At 34.7% G+C, this 20,784-nt stretch overlaps 2 protein-coding genes across 3 annotated transcripts in view; one reads left to right on the plus strand and one right to left on the minus strand.

Annotated features, from left to right (window-relative positions):
• Positions 1 to 17,529, minus strand: part of LOC108693723 (innexin inx3) — a 19,995-nt gene extending 2,466 nt beyond the window's left edge. The window contains exons 1-2 of one of the 2 annotated variants that reach the window (XM_018202812.1): positions 17,021 to 17,529; positions 2,062 to 2,235 (exon numbers count right to left, since the gene is read on the minus strand). In XM_018202812.1, coding sequence (XP_018058301.1) covers positions 2,062 to 2,224 — 163 coding nt within the window. In that variant the 5' untranslated portion in view covers positions 2,225 to 2,235; positions 17,021 to 17,529. Of the gene's footprint in view, positions 1 to 2,061; positions 2,236 to 16,987 lie in introns of both variants that reach the window. The other variant, XM_018202813.1, reaches the window with a different exon arrangement.
• The window catches only part of LOC108693721 (dedicator of cytokinesis protein 3), a 52,685-nt gene that overhangs the window by 15,921 nt on the left and 15,980 nt on the right, over positions 1 to 20,784 (plus strand). The gene's annotated exons all lie outside the window — the stretch shown is intronic.

Here is a 20,784-nt window from a genome sequence, read left to right on the forward strand (position 1 = left end):
GTTTATCGCTTATCTTACAAGCACGATCACTAGAATTATCCCATGAAATTGCCGTAATGCATGTTAATCTCCCGTGATTAGTAAATGTCGCAGAAACGTTATCTATGCTTACGAAGATAATTCTTTATACATGACACGTGATGCGCTGTGAACGAATTGCTTAGTGGATGCTGCGTGGTTTTATGAGACTAGACGATACCACTCGAAACTTGAGCATCAAGTTATCTTACTTGATAATACATTAAAGTTTATTCTGAATATTAAATTCGCAATACACATACTGTATGTTTTAATCACATGAATTTAGATAATATACCTGCTTTTTTATTAATTACATATTTTCTGCACTGTTATTCGCCTTCAAGTCTTTTTATGAAAACTTTTTATGAAAAATTGTTTATTAATAATATTAATTAATTAACAAGAGTAACGGATTTATATAATAAAGAATCAATGTACAAATTTATAAAAAAATTATGCAGCCACGCCAATAGTTTTCATCTAAATAAGAAAATTAAAAAGATTGTAAATATTATTTTTAATACATTAAATAAAAAAATCAATGTTACTTTAGAAATATTGGATTGTCCGGAAAGTTCGTGCCGATTTTGAAGGAAAATTGAAACGCAGAAGATTTAAGTATACATTTATTTTTAGTACACATTTATTTTAGTATACATTTATTAAATTTAAATCTTTTGCGGCACGAACTTTTCGGACAACCCAATATATGATATAAAAGAAATATACGATCATAACATTTTTATAGTATGATATAAAAAAAGGATGTTGTTTTATAAAACGTTTAAAATTGATGCATGTTGATGCATTGAGGAGAAATAGAAAAGCAAATGAGAGTAGAAAATATAGTTAGGATGAATAGATTTCCCCGAGATTTTCCTTTTTGTAAATGCAAGTCACATGTATGCTATATAACGTATAGCTCGCATGCGTACCAGATGTTTCGCATCGTACCGTTTATAGACAATTAAGTTACGCAACGGTTCACCAACTCATGGTTTATTTGATCATCTTAACGAGCGCGAGTTTTGAGATCATAAATTTTTTTAAAGATCTTTGAAATATCGAATGTCTAATTTCGCAGGTTAGAATTATGATGATTTATCACTGCCGTATACTCTGTAAGTCTGTACAATAAATTTTTGTACGTTATTTAACTCATTGATCTGTAACTTTTTTATTAACACAATCCATTCGCGTTTCGAGCTTGACAGGAGCCAACGAGGAATAGACAGGAGTACGTTCTTTTCCAATGTTACATACATGTAATCATTTACAGCATAATTGCTACTTCCCAATTGCTTCATCCCGCGTGATCAAAGAGATTCGCTCGTCATTAATCACGCGACTCGACCTCGATTCACCGACAGCCGTAATAAGAAACAGGTACGTCAAGTGGTATGTTATGATCATTAGATGTGACATGGCTCCTCTTCTGATCAACCGTTCGTCGCAACATTAAACATTGTCTCCGGTATGCGGTGATAAAGGAGCGTCATAGAATTTTTGTTTGAAGACTTCGATCTTTGATATAAACGTCTCGAGACGCGATGTCATCACCTCGCTTCCGAGTCTCCTTAATCACCATCTGATTAGGTGGCGACCAGCTGCACTTGGCTTATGATTCAAGTAGTCGCTTGATCTTTAATCTGGCGATATCCTATGCAGCTTAAATGATTCTAATCTTCGCGTCTTCTATTTTTAAACTCGTTCTTTGAAACTTGCGCTTTGAAATATCGCCGAACCTTTCCCTGTTCTTTTATAAAAGTTTTTATATTTACCGACGACATTTATCATATTTGCTGTTGTATAAATTCTCATTTTTAGTCGCTTTATGTTTGGATAAACTAAGACAATAATAATCGTCTTCTTTATTTTGAAGACATTTTAAAAGTCAACGATAAAAGTCAAAGATAATCGCAACATAAGAAAATTTCTCGATTGTATTTCTAGAAGACTTTCAAGGATTTCTAGAATTCTCGAGATATAAGAGAAAAGATCTTTGACAGACGCGGCAGAAATTGAAAGAAGATATCTTACCTATCAAGTTATTGGCTGTAACAATAATGCAGCAAAGAAACAGAATGGCCGACGTGATCCTGTAATGCATTCTGAAGACCATGTTGTCGATAACAGCCTTGTCGATCAAATATCGTACCTTGACGAACCCGGCGACCGCCGAGACCAAGCCAAATACCGCCATTTTCGTTTAATCTGTAAAAAGACGAAATGCTTCATTTTTTATCATCATCGACAGAATTGTCAATGAACGAGAATTAGCTTAAAATAACGGTAATATTTTTTGTCACTCCATTTCATAAGCTCCTGATTTTTATTTTAGCAATCGAGTTTTAAATTAACATTCCGCCAAAGAGACGCACACATAAAATTAAATGAAATAAAACTAATTTTATCATTATTTTTATTTCCGATGCTTTGTTTATGGAAAACGTTTCATTTCTGATCTTGTAACTCATAATTAAAAAAAAAACATTGACTGCTGAAATTTTCTCTAGAGAGAAAAATAATACAGAAATATGTCAGCAAATTCGATTGTGTTATTATTATTCTAAAAGGACACAAAAACGTTAGCGTTCATATGTGATTCTTAGATATTATGGAAATGAATTCAGCAAAACAGTCGAGAAGTACGAATGAAGCAAAGGCTGTTTTCAATTGACGAGCAATCAGATTATATTCCCGTTATGTATAATGAATGCCACGCAGCTGATTGATCGTGATTAGAAGTGCGTTTCATTAACTCAAACGGCGAGGGGTAGCATTAGCATTCTTATCATATAAGTCAGTAATTTATAGTGACTGAATTGTGCAAGCATTGCTTGAAAGAAAAACGAGGTTACGCCGAGTTCTATGCTAATCGTACAGTAGATCACCTCATAATTAATTCAATTACAGGTTCCGGTAGTAAACTCCATGGCAAACTAGATTCCATATCAATCAATTAATCTTATCCGATTCTAATTTTTTGGTAACAATTATCGGTTTAAGGAGTTAATTGAATTTCGCGAAAGACAAGTTTTTAAAATATAAATTAACAGTAAGATTCGATTAAACTGGTCACTTGTAAATTAGACAAAATATTAACTCTATCAATCGATTGCAGCTCCGTGTCAAAACCTTGTTTGAAAAATTTGTAGAAAAACTCAAAACTGAGATGAGAATTCAAGAGATAACTTTAGGAATTAGCAGTTTTTTTCGTTAACTTCCCATTTAAGGTTGCCAGCAGTTAACAACGAATCCAATGCTTAGCTAATGGTACTATCAACCGACGACCAAGATTCTGTCAATCAGTACTGGGCCATCAAATGATTGGCTGTCAATCAATGACGATCAAAGTTTCATTAACCAGTAGATAACCAATATTAGGCCATCACTGGCAAATCACTGGCTAAAATAACTGAACTAGTACCATTACTGGACTAGTACCAGTTACTATAATAATTGCCAGTACTGCAGGCTCAAATTGTCATCCTTACTCAGTCAATATTGGGAAAATAATTTGCTTTTACTAGACCAATTGTAAAATGGCCTATATGGATTCCTTTCTGCAGATAAATTTTGCAGATAAATTCTGATTGCAGACAATTGTCACCCACCTCACGACAACTATTCCCGTTCCTTTTTTTGAACAAAAGGAAGTGCTTCGCCGCGATTCCATTCAGCGAGATTGTCGCGCTAGTAACGCGGGATGACGCGATTTCGTGCTGTTTTCCCCTGTGTCGCCCTTTCGAATATCCATCACGAACCCTCGACGAAAAAGGTTCCCTCACCTCCCCGATGTATGTGTCCATAGTAATAACGTCGTGCGCGCGACCGGAAATGGCAGATGTGTATGAGAAGATCGATATGTGCAGAGAGAGCGCGACAGAAGAACACGTCCTAAGCGCCACACACCTCGACCCGTAGATTGTCTCAGGAAACAAAAGCCCGATGCGACCGGGTTGCCTCTCTTCCCTCTCGTTTTCGTGGTCATCGGATTTCTGGAACATGTGCTTGTTTTTACCTCGGGAATCACCACTTGATCGCACATATTTTGCAGAAATTGCATTTGCAACAAAGATTGATCTTCATGGAACCCAGAAACGATTTTAAAAGTTATCTCTCTCATTTTTTGACAATCTTAGATGAATTCGAAAGAATAATATGTAAAAAAAATTTAGAACCGTGCTGGTTAAATAATAATTTTTCAATTTCTTTTCATCTTTTAAATAGAGAATTAATAAGTTAAATCTTCTTCAGTTTCTTCAGAAAAAGAAATTGATGTACGAAACTTTTTATCTCGAGCTTACGTTTTTATCTCGAGGTATTGTGGCTTTGTGGCTCTCCTGCTTTTCAGTGTAATCGCGCGTGATTATAATGGAAGCATAGAAGGCTAGGCTTTACCCGACTTGCGTTAATATACGCGCATCTGAAGAACACGCTCGTTATTCCGCGGTCACGAGAAGTATATTCTCGTTAATGCATGACGTAATGTGATTAATTAATCTCATGACATATAAAGAAATAAAAGCGCGTATAATAAAAGCATCTGGTACATAGTTATTATTACATAAAAGAATTAAGTGATAGATAATTACAAAAATAAACTATAGTATTACTTCATAATAAGAAAATTAATTAAGTATGTCATAATTTGTAAAAAATACAGTTTTTCAGAATAATGTAGTTCGTAATAAAGTTTTAACAATTTCACTGAATTCCAATGTTCAGATGCTTGTCTCTCTTTACAAAAGAATATTTGGAGCGACAAAGTATTTTCCACAAAAGACGAATAGATTTAGAGACGAATAGATGAACTCGTATCTTTACTGCTCGCGTCGGAATTTTATTATTTAAATTAGTTGAGTCAGAACACGTGCCTTTGTGAGAAGTCGATCCGCACGAGTCTTTTAAAGAGAACATTCCCGCAAAATCAAAACGGATTGTAAGATTGCGAACTTAGTTGGACTTTGTCATTTAAAGATGCTAATTTCATATATACACGTCGAATATGTGAAATTTCGATTCGTCAGCAGATTTACCAATCGTAGTGCATCGTTCGCAAGAACTTTAGATCGAATTTCATACATTGATAGAAATTACTCTTCTTTTTAACAAGCCCTAACAAGCCATTGTTATTTTTGGTTACCTTTCACACTGGCCACATCAAGTTTTGTGAAGGTCTGCAACTTTATCACGCTACATCTCTGGACTGAATACGTACTTTTTAGCTCAAAATTTATACCTCATATAAAATTTATACCTCGAAATCAAACAAAGACAGATAAATGACTCAAATAAATAATATGTTATTTTCAATTAATTACAAGCGTCAAAGAAATTTTTATTGGAAAAATTCGTAAAAAATGATTACTTTGGAAAAAAATTCTAAAATGTTTAAATTTAATCCGGGTCTTCAAATTATATTATAAAAACGTTACAGCAATGTAAAATATCGCATAAAGTCCGTTGAATTCATAAGTGGTTGGCTTAGGTTAATTATATATTAATTATATATTTTTAATTATATATAATTTATTTACTTACTGCGTTGCATGATTCTATCTCGAAATAAAAACTAATTATATAGAACCCATCAAATCTAGATATTATCTAAATGAAAACGTAGGCGGTTGCACGTATATAATTTTCTTCTTGCGATATTCCGTTACGTAGAACAATTTCGCGAAATTAATACAGCCTAATTGTCTCATAATCGCCTTCAATGACAAATGCTTTTTTGTATGTCTCCTTTACAACTGCGAAGCCTTCGAAGCATGTTATCAGCAACGATCGTACTACGAATCGTGAGAAAAATAAAACAATGTTTCATACGGTATTTTCTCGGAGACATACAAATTTTTAAGTGCCTCCGTCATGCCTTCTCGTGACATTCGTACCGAGGGAACCAGTCAAGTTAAACCAGTTGGCTGCTGCTGGTTTCTCGGATAGAGTGGGGTACAACTACGTAAATTGAATGACGACGACGACGACGACGACGACGACAAGAAAGGCCAATACCCTTTTACATATCTCGCCTTGATTAATCATATTTCTCGAATTACCGCGATGAACTATACGTGACATTTGAAAATATATATTGGAAAATATATTGGATAATAATTTATGGACTTATGCAATTTCGCGAAGAAAACCACATTTACTATTATATTGCGAATGGCGGTGACATAAAAATAATTATTTATTGTTATGCAAATTCTTTGATTTTATTACCTCGTTCTTTACTATGTAATACATTTGTGTGTATTGTATTTATTCTATTTGTATTTCTTTTATTTGCTATTATTTTATTTATTATTTAATCCGCGTATTATTTGTTAATTTACATTAAAAAGTATATGTATCACTATTTCAATGTTGTAACCATAAAATCGTTTTGATTATACATCTCTAGTTAGAACACGATTTTTACGGCGTTGCGTAATCGTAGATACGGTTTATACCGAGCGAAAAGAGGTTTATGTTCTATTCGTCGTGGCAATAAATCCTGTCGTGAACACGAAGTGGAATTTTGTCGTCACCGCTCGACGCTTCTGTTCATGACTAAAGTTTTAGTTACTAAATCAAGCGAATTTTCACGAACTATTCAACTCGAAAAGAATAAAATATCACATGTAATTACACATATCCATTCTTCTTTCTCTTGCATCATCAGCATCTAAAAATTATGAATCTCAGTAATTATATTACTGCATTTATGCAGTTATATCATCGTTATTGTAATAATAAAGAATTACCCGCGTTAATTTTGACATTTTCTTTTTTTATTTTCCAGGCGATCGATTATTCATTTTATTCATTGAAATTTCTGCAAATTGCATCATTAATCTAACTGATGAGAGAAATACTATTGGATAAGGCGTTAAACGTTACTTCTAAATGAGCGGCGCATAACGCAGCTCCGCGAATTCACTGGTCGACGTGGATTTCTGAAGAAGGCTTTCTTCTCACGATCGTCGGTGCTGCTGCGGCTCGAATCTCGTACGAATTGTCTGTATCAGGTTACGGATGCAGAAAACAGGTTTGGGATCGCGCGAGACCGCCGCCGTCGCTGCCGATGCGCCGGATTCGAGTTGCTAATATACGATCGAAAAAAATGGAGACTCTTTGTCCGCGACAGATCCGGGATTTCGTCCGCAGCGTCGCAAAACCTGTGGTTTTTGCGAAGCGGGAAAAGAAAGGCAGAAGTAAAAAGCAGACGGCAAGAGGAAACTTTCGTACAGCTATTTCTGCAGGGCGATACCATAATGCTATTGTACTGTTTCATTATATTATTAGTAACGTATAATTGATATAATTCCTCGAATTCAACATTTAGTTAGTGAAAAAGGTGAATTTCTTTATTTATATTCCCGAAGTTTTCGCCGAAGTTAATCTCCGAGAGATATTCGACACATAAAAAGTAGCACAAAAATAATTTAGAAAAGATTGAAAAGAATTTTTATACACATGAAATTATAACGAGGCACAAGATTTATAAATTTACTTTGCAATGCTAAAACGATGTGTTTATGAGAATTTAGTGACGAAAGGCGAATGTATAATGAATAAGTCGCCAAATATATATTTGGAGTTTTCTTGTTGAAGAAGATCGAAAGAGATTGTAAAATCCGGCGGTTTTATGGTTTACGATATCAGAGATGGAGATGCTCAGCAAAATTCGGTCGATTCAACGGTTAACAGGTAATACGAGAATGATTTATGCGTGCTGGTTACGCTGTGTGATGTAGAAACTAGAGCGATTTGTAGGTCGAAACAACGATCGCGGTCGTAGTAACGTGATTTACGCATACATGTACGGACTAATAACAGCTGCTAATGCAGAGAGAGAGAGAGAGAGAGAGAGAGAGAGAAAGAAACAGCACCGAGCGCGAGTGTAATCGGGACGTGATTTATGTACTCGAGCGTTATTTGCTGATATGGAGATCACTCGAAACGTGGACGCTATTCATCCGGGCGCGAGGTTTGAAAGCCGCGACGTAAATCCGGATTGAATATTGATCGAATAATATCAATTTGAATCTCATATCGCGATGCGAGACCCAACATTACGCTAATCTAATTTATTATCGCAGACTCAAGTGTCTTGTCAATGATACTTCTACATTGCGTTATTATTACATTGATGTTACATTGGATTATGTTCAATGAGAATTCTATTAGACCGTACATGTGAGAATACAATCAATTGGGAATAGGAATTAAAGGCCCATAACGATCGAAACTGGATCTTTGATAAGTCAATGTAAATAAGTCAATGTAAATTATGTATTATATAGTAAATATGTACATATATATATGTTTTTCCAAATTTGTAATCATTTTAAACGCGCCAAAAATTTTATCGGATTTAAAAACGTAGTTAAATTACTGAAATAATATCGTACATTAAATTTTCGTACATTAAATGCTTAATAGGCATCTATTATAAAAATCTTAATATGCTGAAAATTTGAATAAATTTAATGCGAAAACATTATGTTCATAATGAAAATTGCTCTTGTAATATTTCTGATATATTTATGTTGTATAAAGATTCTGAAAATGCTACATTATTACTTATGACGACACACATTTTTCATTATTCAATACGTAGAAAAGACATTTTAGCTTCATTGAATATATCGCTGAGAAATGTGATTCAAGGGAAACTTCTTGGAAATCAGCCGAGCTAAGGACTTTCCTCGATAGTATGAATCACATTTTTTTCCGGATGCGACTGGAATTTTATACAACTTGGCGAGGAGACACTATAATGGTTCTCTTTAAAAGTTCTTATTAAAAAATTAATGTATCTGAGATGCCTGTAATTTCTAAAAACATTTTCTGAATATTTGTAACTTTTTAATATACATCTTTCATTTAATAATAAATGAATTAATGTAAAATGTAAAAATATTTCACGGAAATACACCTAACAGCGTGATGCTTAATTTATAACTTCATTTAATATTTCAGATTACAGCATGGAACAAAAGTAAATCGATATGTAAAAAATGAATCTTTAATTCGGAGAGCTTGAATTGTAACCTAGTTTTCGTTGACTGATTTCATATCGTACAGTGATAGTTTGAGATCGCATGTATGAATTAATAACACGATTGGCCGTGGATAAACGGCCGCCCTCGACAGTGATTAAATTAAAAACTAAATTAGCGCAACGTGCTGTAAATTATTGTATCAACGACCATTCGCTATGCTGCACGCTGCGATCAAGATACGAGTTTTATAATCGCCATCCGAGTAATTGTGTGTGTCTCGCGTGTCACGGGGAGACATATATCGCTCTTACGATTATTCACGTACGGTGATTCCGCAAAAGCTATCCGTACTCGATGTGTCGAATCCAACTTTTTTGACATTTCGCATTTAAACACAGAGAAAGGAAAAAAAAATACGAAGGAAACATATTCTCTTTGAGAGAATCGTTTCCTTGAATTTGCATTCATACAAAGAGAAATATATCTCTCTGTTACAAAGATGAAACTCTAAAAGTAAAAGTATCTTGCTTTTTAGATTATTAATAACTTGAATTAACGAAACTTTTAATCACTTCAAGTCACGCGAATGAAATATGCCGTCTGGGAAATATATATAAGGAGCCGTTGTCTGTGCAATTCCCTCATATTACGTTGTAATTGCACGCGAGGCATACTCGGTCAATGCTTTATTAGGAATTCGCCGAGTTTAGAACGAGCGAGCAGCAGTGACTATCCTTTTCACTTGTATTTGTACATTAAATGCTCTCCACGAATGCACTTTCATAATTCGAAGTTCGATATGTGTCATATGTATCATTGATATAGAAACATAATGAATTTTCCACTAAAAAGAAGAAATACACTGAGAGAAAAGATTGGCTGAATATGGCATAGCATTTTTAATTCAATGCAGTAGCCAATTTTTGATTGCGTTAATCTCTCGAAATCTTTTCTAAATCTGAATCAGTAGATACAGTAGTCACTAATTACTCACCGATATACTTTGTACTGATCATCAGTGAAGTTCAACTAAAAAAGGAAGAATGTTTGAGCATTATGTAACTAAAATTAAAAAAAAAACTGATATTTGCATGTTAATTTCGATCTTCTAATACCATATTCATTGAATTTAAGTACTAAAACAAGGTTAGTTAAATCACACAATAAAGATTAGTTAGCTTAGGGATCTGACATTTAATTCACTGATTACATACTTGGCACTGATATCAGTGATTATCCACTCCAGATTTAGAGAGTATACTAACATTGCGGATAGGCTAACGCAATCAAAAATTGGCTGCTGCAACCAAAAATTGACTACTGCAGCCAATTAAAAATGCTATACCATATTTTACCATCTAATTTGCTGCAGCAGTCGATCTTTTCTTTCAGTGTAGATATTTGTTTAAAGTCAAATTTTATTATATTTGCAGCGAATATTTTGCGAGAAAAGGTTTCTCGTATTGTGCATGAAAGGCACACGTGACATGCGTGCGGATAGCTTTTTTTTCATTTCGCGGCGAAAGGACGAGTCTTGGCGGCTTCATCGCGTGAGTGGAAAGGGAATTTACAGTTACGTGTCTTGCGCGAACTCCGTGCAGGCTCTTCGACGTCTTATCTACTCTGCCAAGTCTCCTTGTATTTCTTAAGTGAACACGACGTTGACGAAACAGTGGGTAGACACTCGAATTTAAATTTTCAGTGGCCTTCTTCGGAGAAAGAGACGTCCCTCAATCATAAATTAATAATTAGAATCGTGAAATATTAAATCCTGGAACTACGAAATATTTAAATAATATTTTTGTACAAATCCTAATTGTATTAGATCGTAATATACATATTTTTATTAGTAATACACATATTTTCATCCATTCCATAGAAAATTGCACGATTCCCTATTAAATCTCAACAAAGCGAGAAAGAGTATACTTCAAGAAATTTTCATATCAATGCTTCTTCATTTTTTCTCTAGAAAATTCAGAAGGATGCAAGTGCACTCTCTTTTCACGTAGCTCATGAAAGCGTGTCCTTGGCTTTTGAAGGCAGGTGTTCCTTGCAAAGATCACTGCTTTCAATTGAAATTCTTTCAGAGTTGGGTATAGATCGGTGATGTTAAAGAGCGTACGTGGGAAAACGCGCCTTCAGTGACTGGATTTTTCAAGTCCGTGTCTTGGTGATGGGCAAGGAAGCCGATTGCAATCGTGCGAGGGATCGTCTCATCGATCGCATCGAATGATAGCGCATGCAATGCAGCTGAGGAGTGAAGGGATAATTTTATTCGCTTCGTCGAAGGAACGTCGGGTGAAAGGCGGGAACTCGCCGATATCCGCGAAATGTTATTTTCGCGTTCCGCGAGTTTTTCGCGAAACGTTCCACCTCGGGCGGATTCCTCGTGTTCACTCTTCTCATAGCAGTGCTGATGACGCGATGGAGATTGTGGCGTTTATGGCGTTCGCGTCACGATAATTGCGTATAAATAGAGAACGAGGCCGTACGAATTATGTTAATTATTGTTCAGCCGAATTGTCCTTTTCGCGGCTACGCTACGTAATACACGATAGATCGCCATTCTATTTTCTGTAGTGACATATGTAGTCCAGTAAATAAAATGTCAAAGAGGAATGAAAAAATGTTCTTCTTATTCGTTTATTTTATTTAATGTAGTATTATTCATAATTTTTGAATTATCAATACTTTAATTAAAAGAGTCTCAAACTAATCTCTATATAAAATAAAAATAGATTAATAAGTAATTAATATTGTAAACTTATTATTATGTTCCAGTAATTAAAAAAATTCATAAAGGGATAGATTTATTGAGTTTTGATTATTGAGGTTTTATGAAAAAGACTCGAATGTATTCTCTAAATTTGAATCAGTGGATAATCACTGATATCAATGTCAAGTATGCCTCTGTCACTAATCAGTGAATTAAATGTGAGATTAAATGTGAGATTAAATGCGAGATGCCTAACCTAGCTAATCTTTATTGTGTCTAACTTTGTTTTAGTGCTTAAATTTAATGAATATGGTATTGGAAGATTGAAATTAATGTGCAAATATCAGTATTTTAATTCAATAAATAAAATATTATTTTAATTATATAATGTTCAAACATTCTTCCTTTTTTATAATAGTTGAATTTCACTGATTATCAGTGCAAAGTATGCCACTGGATAATTAGTGACTTATCCACTGATTCAGATTTAGAGAGTATATAAAAGTTTTTGTCGTTACACATATTATATTATACACTATATTATATTCATATAGACCTAGATTTATATAGGTAATATACTTTTACATGACATCATTCGTATATGTTACAATTCTGAAGATTGATGCACGTTACACACACACACACACACACACACACACACACACACACACACACACACACACGCACGCACGCACGCACGCACGCACGCACGCACGCACGCACGCACGCACGCACGCGCACACACACACACACACACACACACACACACACACACACACACATTGTATGACGTGCCTTCGCCCGACTTCGTACATGAAAGTTATTCTACACATCAACGAACATCATCGCGTTAATATTTCATAGCGTACTCGTAGCACTATAGTAGCGCTACGCTTTACTGATACGCTCGATAGGCACGCATGCACATCGATTCATTCGAGATGCGAAAAATGAATGAAGACGATAGAGTTCGAGGAGGAGGTTAATGGCAGCGTCTCGACATCGTGAAAAACGATAGATGGCAGTGATATAATAATGAGAAATAAGACGAATATGATAATAATTAATTAGATCGTCATTCTGTCTTTATAACGTACTCTAGAATTATAAATAAATTATGCAAAATTACGTATAATCATTGAATATTTTAATAGACTGAGAAATTACAATTTAAGCTTTTAAAAATTAATTATTTGAATTTTACTTTTATCGTTTTACTATTTTTTCATAAACTAATTTTATTCTTAATACTTTTGCGAGTTCTAAATTGATTTTATTTTCGATCATTGTATGTCTTTGTGATACACATATTTTTGTAAAAAAATTTTGTTAATTAATTAACAAATGCCGGATATTTTTTGTTAGATATAATAGATTTCAAAACAATTCATTTTGATTTATGATTCGGAAGGAATGGTCCATTCTTAATAATTGTGTTCTTTCGAGGACCTTGAGAATGACGGCTGGTTGAGAAATCGACTGCGGAGACTGTCTTTACATCACAGATGTAGAGAAATCGACGTCAGAAGCATTTTTTCAAGTGCATGTCGAGAGATAGAGGCAGACTATTGTTTTCTCACGGCTAGCACCGATTAGCGTTAAAATCGTGCCAATTTATTTTTCTCTCAGCTTAAATTATTTCATATAGTCGGTACAATTTTAAAATAAAAACTCTATTAACAGCATTCGCTAAAATAATAAAATCAAATTATAATTTCAATGTCACATAGACACGTGAAAAAAATCTTATTTATGCCTTTGAGGCTTTTACAGTTATTTTCTATAGAAGCTATGCATTTCGCGGATTATCTCTGTGTAGGAAAAAAATCCATTATTAGAACGCCATTAGAATGTTTCATGTACATTACAGTTTATTTCATCAGGACTTTGTTCACTTTATTCTTATTTATTTTATCGTTTCATATTATTAGATTATTTTTTTATTATAATATATATGTATAGTTTTCTGTGTAGTTATTTTGTATAAAAATAAATTTTCATAATTAGTTTCTCAAGAAATTTGCAAGATCATTTTTCTTCACAAGAGACGCCTACTCTTTTTATAGTATATTTACACGATCGTTTTCTAACGTTTATTACAAAGAAGCGGAGAATTCTAACGTCTTTCATGAAATGCGGAGGTGGCAGATAATGCTATGCATACATATCTGAATTCCTGGTACTAAAGTACAAGGTCCTTTCATCGGTTCTTTATCATCGCCGTATCTCATTCAGGGAAATCACGAATCAGTCCTATCTACCGTACCAGAATCGCGTATATCGTTCGATTTATTGAAAACAAAGGGCCAGGAATGTCTTTCATGATTGAAAATGATATTTCTTATCGCATTAGAAAAATATGAAACTCTGAAAGATAAAAAATACTTCCAAAAATACAGCACATTAATTTACAGCACATTAAATTTCATAGGTTTTTTGGAGTCGGGAATTAAGCTTTTATTGATGGAAAATAATCTCGTTATTTATCTATATTTTAAAAAATTTTCTTCATCTTATCAAATTGCAGACATCTTTGGATGCTTTCTCTTTGATAATATAAGCCCATACAAACATTGTTTTATCTTTTTTTGATATGAAAACAATACTTGTGTTGACTTCTGTCATCAAATGAAAAGCACTTTTGTTCTCAAAATTGTTATTAAAGAAGATGATAAGTGAGATATAAGACGCTCCTATTTTGTTTTTTAATGGAATTTTTTATTTTGTTATGTTATGTTTTTATTTTGTTCGAATTTTCAATCATGTTAAATTTGACATTGAAAACATACGAAAATGATGAATAGATAAATTATCAATAAAAACATTGTTGTGAGCCATTGTTTCACGATACCTATTTAAAAAGAAGAAACATCTCTTTTGCAAGAGATAATATTAATTATAAAAGACTTTTAAGTGGAGACCACATCAGCATATCTTTTCCTCTAATTTAATAAGCCTTCTACTTTATACCTTCACGTCACGTTTCTATATTTATTTAGTTCACGTTTTATTTTTTCGCGTTTATCATATCTTATTTTTGTATTTTATGTATATGTCTCTCACTCGCTCGGCTCGTGAACGATCTATCGATCGCGTGCGCGTTGACGCTTTTTCACGTTAATCGAGCCACGTTTACGAGCCACGAGCCGTTCTCGCTCGAGCGGAACACAAGTAGCCACGTTGCGAACCGCTCGTGATCAAGAGATCGTTCTCGAGTCGCTTCTCCTGCCTGTGTCGAAGCTCGGATGAAGATGCCTACCGTTTAGGAAAGGTCTACCGATTTCCGGAAAGAGCATTTTTGCCCTTGCCTGAAGCAAAGGCAAACTGGACAATGAATTAAAATTTGACCTGTTCCACATTCCTAGACGAACCGTTAGCGCTTAGAACTAGTTGACATGAAAATTCTATTCTCTCTTTCAGAAGACAAATATGTATAATGAAATAAATCAGGAGCATAGAAGCTAACGCTGGATTCTTTGTGCGTTTTAAATTTTATACTTCGTACTGTACATTAATAACAAACTTTTTGACTTTCTAATTAGGTTACCTTCAGTATCTTCAATAAATTTAAAAATATAAAATTGTTGACACACAGAGAATCCAGCGTTGATTTTTTATGCTTCTGATTTATTCATGAATTGATTTTATCATAAAGCCTTTATTTTAATATTTTATATGCGAGCAAACAAATTTATAATTCTGTGGATTAATATAATTTATAGTAATAATTATGCCCGATATAATTTTTATTATACCTAATTAAACGGCATATTAAAAATTGATATAATTCAATTATTCTTATAGATTTATATAGATTTTACGCGAGTAAGATATATACGTGTGTATATATATATATATATATATATATATATTTTATCTGAGTTGAGTAAAACATATATTTTAATGCTGCAAATAGATCCGAAGATACATTTCATTGTAACACACATAAAAGAAGATATATAAACGTACGTAATTGTGTCGAATAGCGAAAAACGAGAATGCCGGTTGGAAATAGCGAGTCAGCGGCAGGAGAGAACAACGTAATGCGAGAGTTTGTGCTTCGTAACGAAGTGTACTTTGTTACGCAGGTAATAGGAATTGTGTGTGCGCGGTGAAAGAAGGATTACTCATTCCGAGGCTTGTGCGAGCCGATATCGGATCGGTTCGAAACGATCGCTCGTTCTCAACCGGCTGCTTTGCCAATTGAGGTCGATTAAGCGTGCTGCTGCTGAGGAAGACGCGCGCGTTTCTCTCTCGACTTCGAGTTGCGGCGAGTTGCGCTCGTTGAAACCGCTCGTCGAAGAGCAATCGAACGATGTACCACGCAATAGCCGACAGTGGAACAATCCGTAATCTATGGCTGAATCCAGATCAAATGATCGCGAACAAGCAGTAAATTCGTTTTAATGAACATGGACGAATAGTATATGTCTTATAGAAATCCCTTATAGAAATTTACTAGTACAATGGCCAATTAATCACTTATTTTGGGTATTAAAAACATTGTTTTAACGATATTTTTAATATTTTTAATATAAAAAAGTGGTGAAATGGCCAATATTAAATTTCTGTAAGGAACATTTTTTTTCTTTCTGCTAAAAGAAAAGAGTTTGTTACGCTCGTTTACGTTGATTCATTCTAGTTAACTTGATTTTACTTCTTTACTGCAGTATCTCAAAACTAGCTCCAGTTGGACTGAACAAATAGATAAGAGCAAGCGACTTATTTCGATGAAGTCAACGGCAAACTTTGCTTTCGAGCATCGAGGTTCGATCGGTAAATGCAATTTCCGATTTACACGGAACTCGTGTTCGTTGTGTCAGCTGTGCCTCGCGTTTCGATCATAGCGTGCCTAAGCATCGAAATCTCTATCTCGGAATCACACCGGAATTTCGGTTCCTGCTCCGAAAGATTCCTGAATCCCGGCTTTCTCGGATTCCAACAACAATCGAAAGAGACCTCAAAACAAAGGTCTTTCGACCACATTGCGGACTTTGTTTATATATTATTGGAGCGTTATATATGTTTGTTCGCGTCGCTCCAACATGCTCCATATTTCTACCATAGCATCTATTTACATCAATGCGCTTGTTAGAGTAAATAGACGCTAATAAAGTTATTAGCTACCTATTTATTTCACTTCTCCATCCGAATCTGTGCAAATCGGTACGCAAAGACGCGGGAATTAAAATCGGACGCGCGAAATGCGTCGATCGCGCGATCGATTTGCATCGCGAAAAATCACCTGGCGTTTTTTTTCCTTCTTGTCAGACAATACCTTCCGTTTGTTGTCGAGCACAATATCGAGTCCCTCGGCGAAATATCGTTGCTGTCGTTATCCCCTGACGTCGTGGTAGTTGGCTGTTGAACCCGAAACTAACCTCACACTGGATTTTCGGCCCTACGGTAACCTTTCGAGGGCCCTAAGTTGCGCACAATAGCAATGCGCCGATTCGGTTAAAAGATCGTTCTTCGTCTCTCGTCCCTCGGAAGGGATGAGCGTTCTTTCCTTTTTTCTTCGAGTGATCGATCTATCGATCGATCCTCGAAAATCGCTTCGTGATTTTTCCTTGATAAATATGAGCGCGAAAAAAGAAACGGACACAAAAATGCGCACCAGAAGCGAGTGGACGGAAAACCGGAACAAAGCGCCTTTCGAGCGACGCGTTCTCTCTCTCTCTCTCTCTCTCTCTCTCTCTCTCTCTCTTTCTCTTTTTCTCTTCCTTTCTTCTGTTCCGTGATGCGAACACGGATCCTGAATAAGACTCGCGCACACGACGCACTGACTGGGCCCGGAAAACGACTGACGCGAATGGCGAAGTACTCGCTCGGGGCCCCACCACTCCGCCATTTTGCTCCCAGACCGGGAGCTTGGTCGGATGAAGAAGAGGGAGGGCCAGGTGCGTACAGCAGTTTCCTGCCGAGATCGCACGCTTTCGAGTTTCCGTGTTGGTAGGCTCTTTCGCCGTTTTACGGAATTAACGCGTCATCTTGCGAAATTTTTCTGATAAAGGACATGCCATGTTGCGTACACTGAGAAAAATGTTCTAATCAAATTAACATAAAGACGACGAGTATGGTTATTTTATATGGTGAGGTCAAACAGAATTTCAGATTATCGTAACTAAACTGTGATTATCCAACATGTTAGATCTTTTTGTCGATTTAATCGAATCTAATCTTATTCTTTCAATCAATCAAAACATATTTCTCAGTGTTGGTTGTGTATGAGAACTTAGAAAGAGAAAATTTTACCAACAATTTTGAACTAAGGTCTTGACCACGGAAAAATCACGGAAAAAATATTAAGTATTAGAAATTTAAAAAAATAGGGAGAGAGATTAAAGGTAACGCATGGATATAAATAAGATCTAAGACGTATTATACTATGGATACAAATATAAGACATACTTATGTCTTATTTTTGCATTCATTATTATCTGTTACATTTAATCTTTATTTTTTATTTTTTTATTTTTCTAATATTTATTCCTGTTCCTAATATTTCTTCCAAATATTGTGCGCAGTCAAATATGAATTTTTCAAATGGAGAATGACGTAAATGTCTATTCCGTCGCGCATTTCAGATTTGCAATTTTCGCATTGAAAATATGAAAACGTTGAAACGTTTCTGGAGGCACCAGAATTTACATGTCTTAATTATTACGACTGACACTGTTACGAAATATACGTTAGTGCAAATCGCAGAAATGCAGCTCATTTGGTACCTCGTTTCCTACCGTTCTGAAATAATCTGTCTCGCTGCGCTTCCTTCTGCTCTCCGAAAAATTCAGCGAGGTACGAATTAACTTGTCACTGAAACGTCTCTCCGCTTTTCTCAGTTCAAAAAGAAAAAGTAGATGCCAGCATATACGAAAATAAACTAATAATAAATTATCTGTTCTTATATAATATAATTTATATATTTATATATATAATAACAATACTTTATTGTACATTATAAAGATGAAAGATTAATAATCACGTCGTAATGATGAATACACCAAACACCTCATCAGATTTTCCTCAATATACGTATGAGAGCGTATTTTTAATTCGTATAAGTTACACTCTAAATTTCTTGAAATCTCACTGCAAGAAAGTGAAAATGCAATCATCCTTGACAAAAAAAAAAGCGAAAATGTTTCACTTCTTGAAAAAAAGTGACGATCTTTAGATCTCTTTTTAGAGTGAAATCTCACTTTTTTGGAGTGAGATTTCATTCCTTTGACGTGAAAATTCATTCTTTTTCAAAAAAGTAAAATATTTTCACTTTTTTTCAAGGGTGGTTGTATTTTCACTTTCTTGGAGTGAGACTTCACTGTAAGAAATTTAGAGTGTAATCCTTTTCTTCTAAAATTCGAGGAACCAGCTTCCAGCGATCTTGAAGCTCGTTCAGCGCAGCATGCCAATAAAAAGGTATCGTTTTCGCGACGAGCGGTCGCGACGAGTTCAAGGACCAAGAAGGGCTCACCGGCACGGCCTCCTGGTGAACCAGCGACTCCTCGAGCACGATGCGATATACGCATCGTGTGAACTCACCTTTGCTTTCTCGACCTTTATCGTGTGTCTGCGACCGCAGCATCTCGACCAATCTCGACTGGAGCGAAATGAGCAAATATCCTGTCCTTCTTTCCCTTCTTTCTCTTTCTCTCTCTCTCTCTCTCTCTCTCTCTCTCTCTCTCTTTCTTTTCTTTTGCCTTTCTTGTTTTCAGCTATTCTCTCCTTCTTTTTCCTTCCTTCTTTGTCGCTCCAGATGAGGCCCAAGGTTTTCAGCTCGGTGAATACGCGGTAACCATGCCGGGAACCTGTTCCCTTCTTCTCCTCCTCTCTCTCTTCATGCTCAAGGGGGGTCGCTTCCAGCTCTTTAAAGGCTGCATTTGTACGTTTCCCCTGTGTCTTTCCTCTGGTTCTCCTCTCTTTCATCCTGCGTTTGTTATTATCGTTGTTATCGCGCACCGCTACCATTAACGATTTAATCGCCATTAGATGCAATTAAGATTGCGCTACTGTTATTCACTTTGCTAATGTCATTGTCGTTTGTAAAAAACATATATTTTCTCAAGACATCTATCCGAGTAGTAAGATATATGTTTAATAATTTCGTTTATTGCATAATATTATTTTGTCTAAGTATTTATTAAAGAAGCAAATGTTTTTTAATTATTTTAATTACATTTTTTTATTTTTTTTTCCTACAATGTTGACAATAAATAATTTGTTTCCGTATCGGAATTGAAATATTATCTGTTCGCTCTCTTTTTATCTTTGATTAAAGCTTCTTTTCTACTGATCCCATAGATATCAACTCGTATTGTTTGGAATTCCTGAAGTCTCTAATTTTCAAATTTTATCCTGACTTATGAGATATCTGCGAATTTCGATATAATTGCCATGAGAAATTCACAAATATATTTTCGAAGAGTTTCAATATATTGAGAATAAAATATTGCAACGTTACTTGAAACTTAGATAACAAAAGAAAAAACTAAGTTAAACAACTTGTGATGCGATCTTAGATCTTGCTCCAAATTTCTTCAAAAGAAATTATGCACGTGACTTTTGTAACAATTTTAAAACTTCGATGTTGAATATTCTTTTCTAAATCCCTCCAGTGTACATTTATTATAATGTACATCAATTTGAAACTATTAACGTTAGAATTATTTACTTCTACCGACATCACTGAGATCAGCTGTACTATATAATAATGTACATGTTGAAGACATAGTCAATATTTTGAAAAAAATTATTTTTTTATATGAATTACTTATTAAAGTGTCTTTGAATGGATTTAAGAAATTTTTTAAATATGTCATCAAAATCAGATTCGAAAGGATTGAAATTATAGTTGCTTACAGTACGAATAACTGAATAATATATTATATTTGAAATATGCCATGTATTATGAGTACTTTTAGTGTTTGATCATTGATATAGCATATAATTTTGCATCACTTTAGGAATTAATTATAATTTACTTTCCTCTAGTAAACTTTTTAGTTTAAACTGTAACAACTGTATTCAATCTCTATAATACTC

Source organism: Atta colombica, unplaced genomic scaffold (genome assembly GCF_001594045.1).
Source record: "Atta colombica isolate Treedump-2 unplaced genomic scaffold, Acol1.0 scaffold96, whole genome shotgun sequence".
Lineage (NCBI taxonomy): Eukaryota > Metazoa > Arthropoda > Insecta > Hymenoptera > Formicidae > Atta > Atta colombica.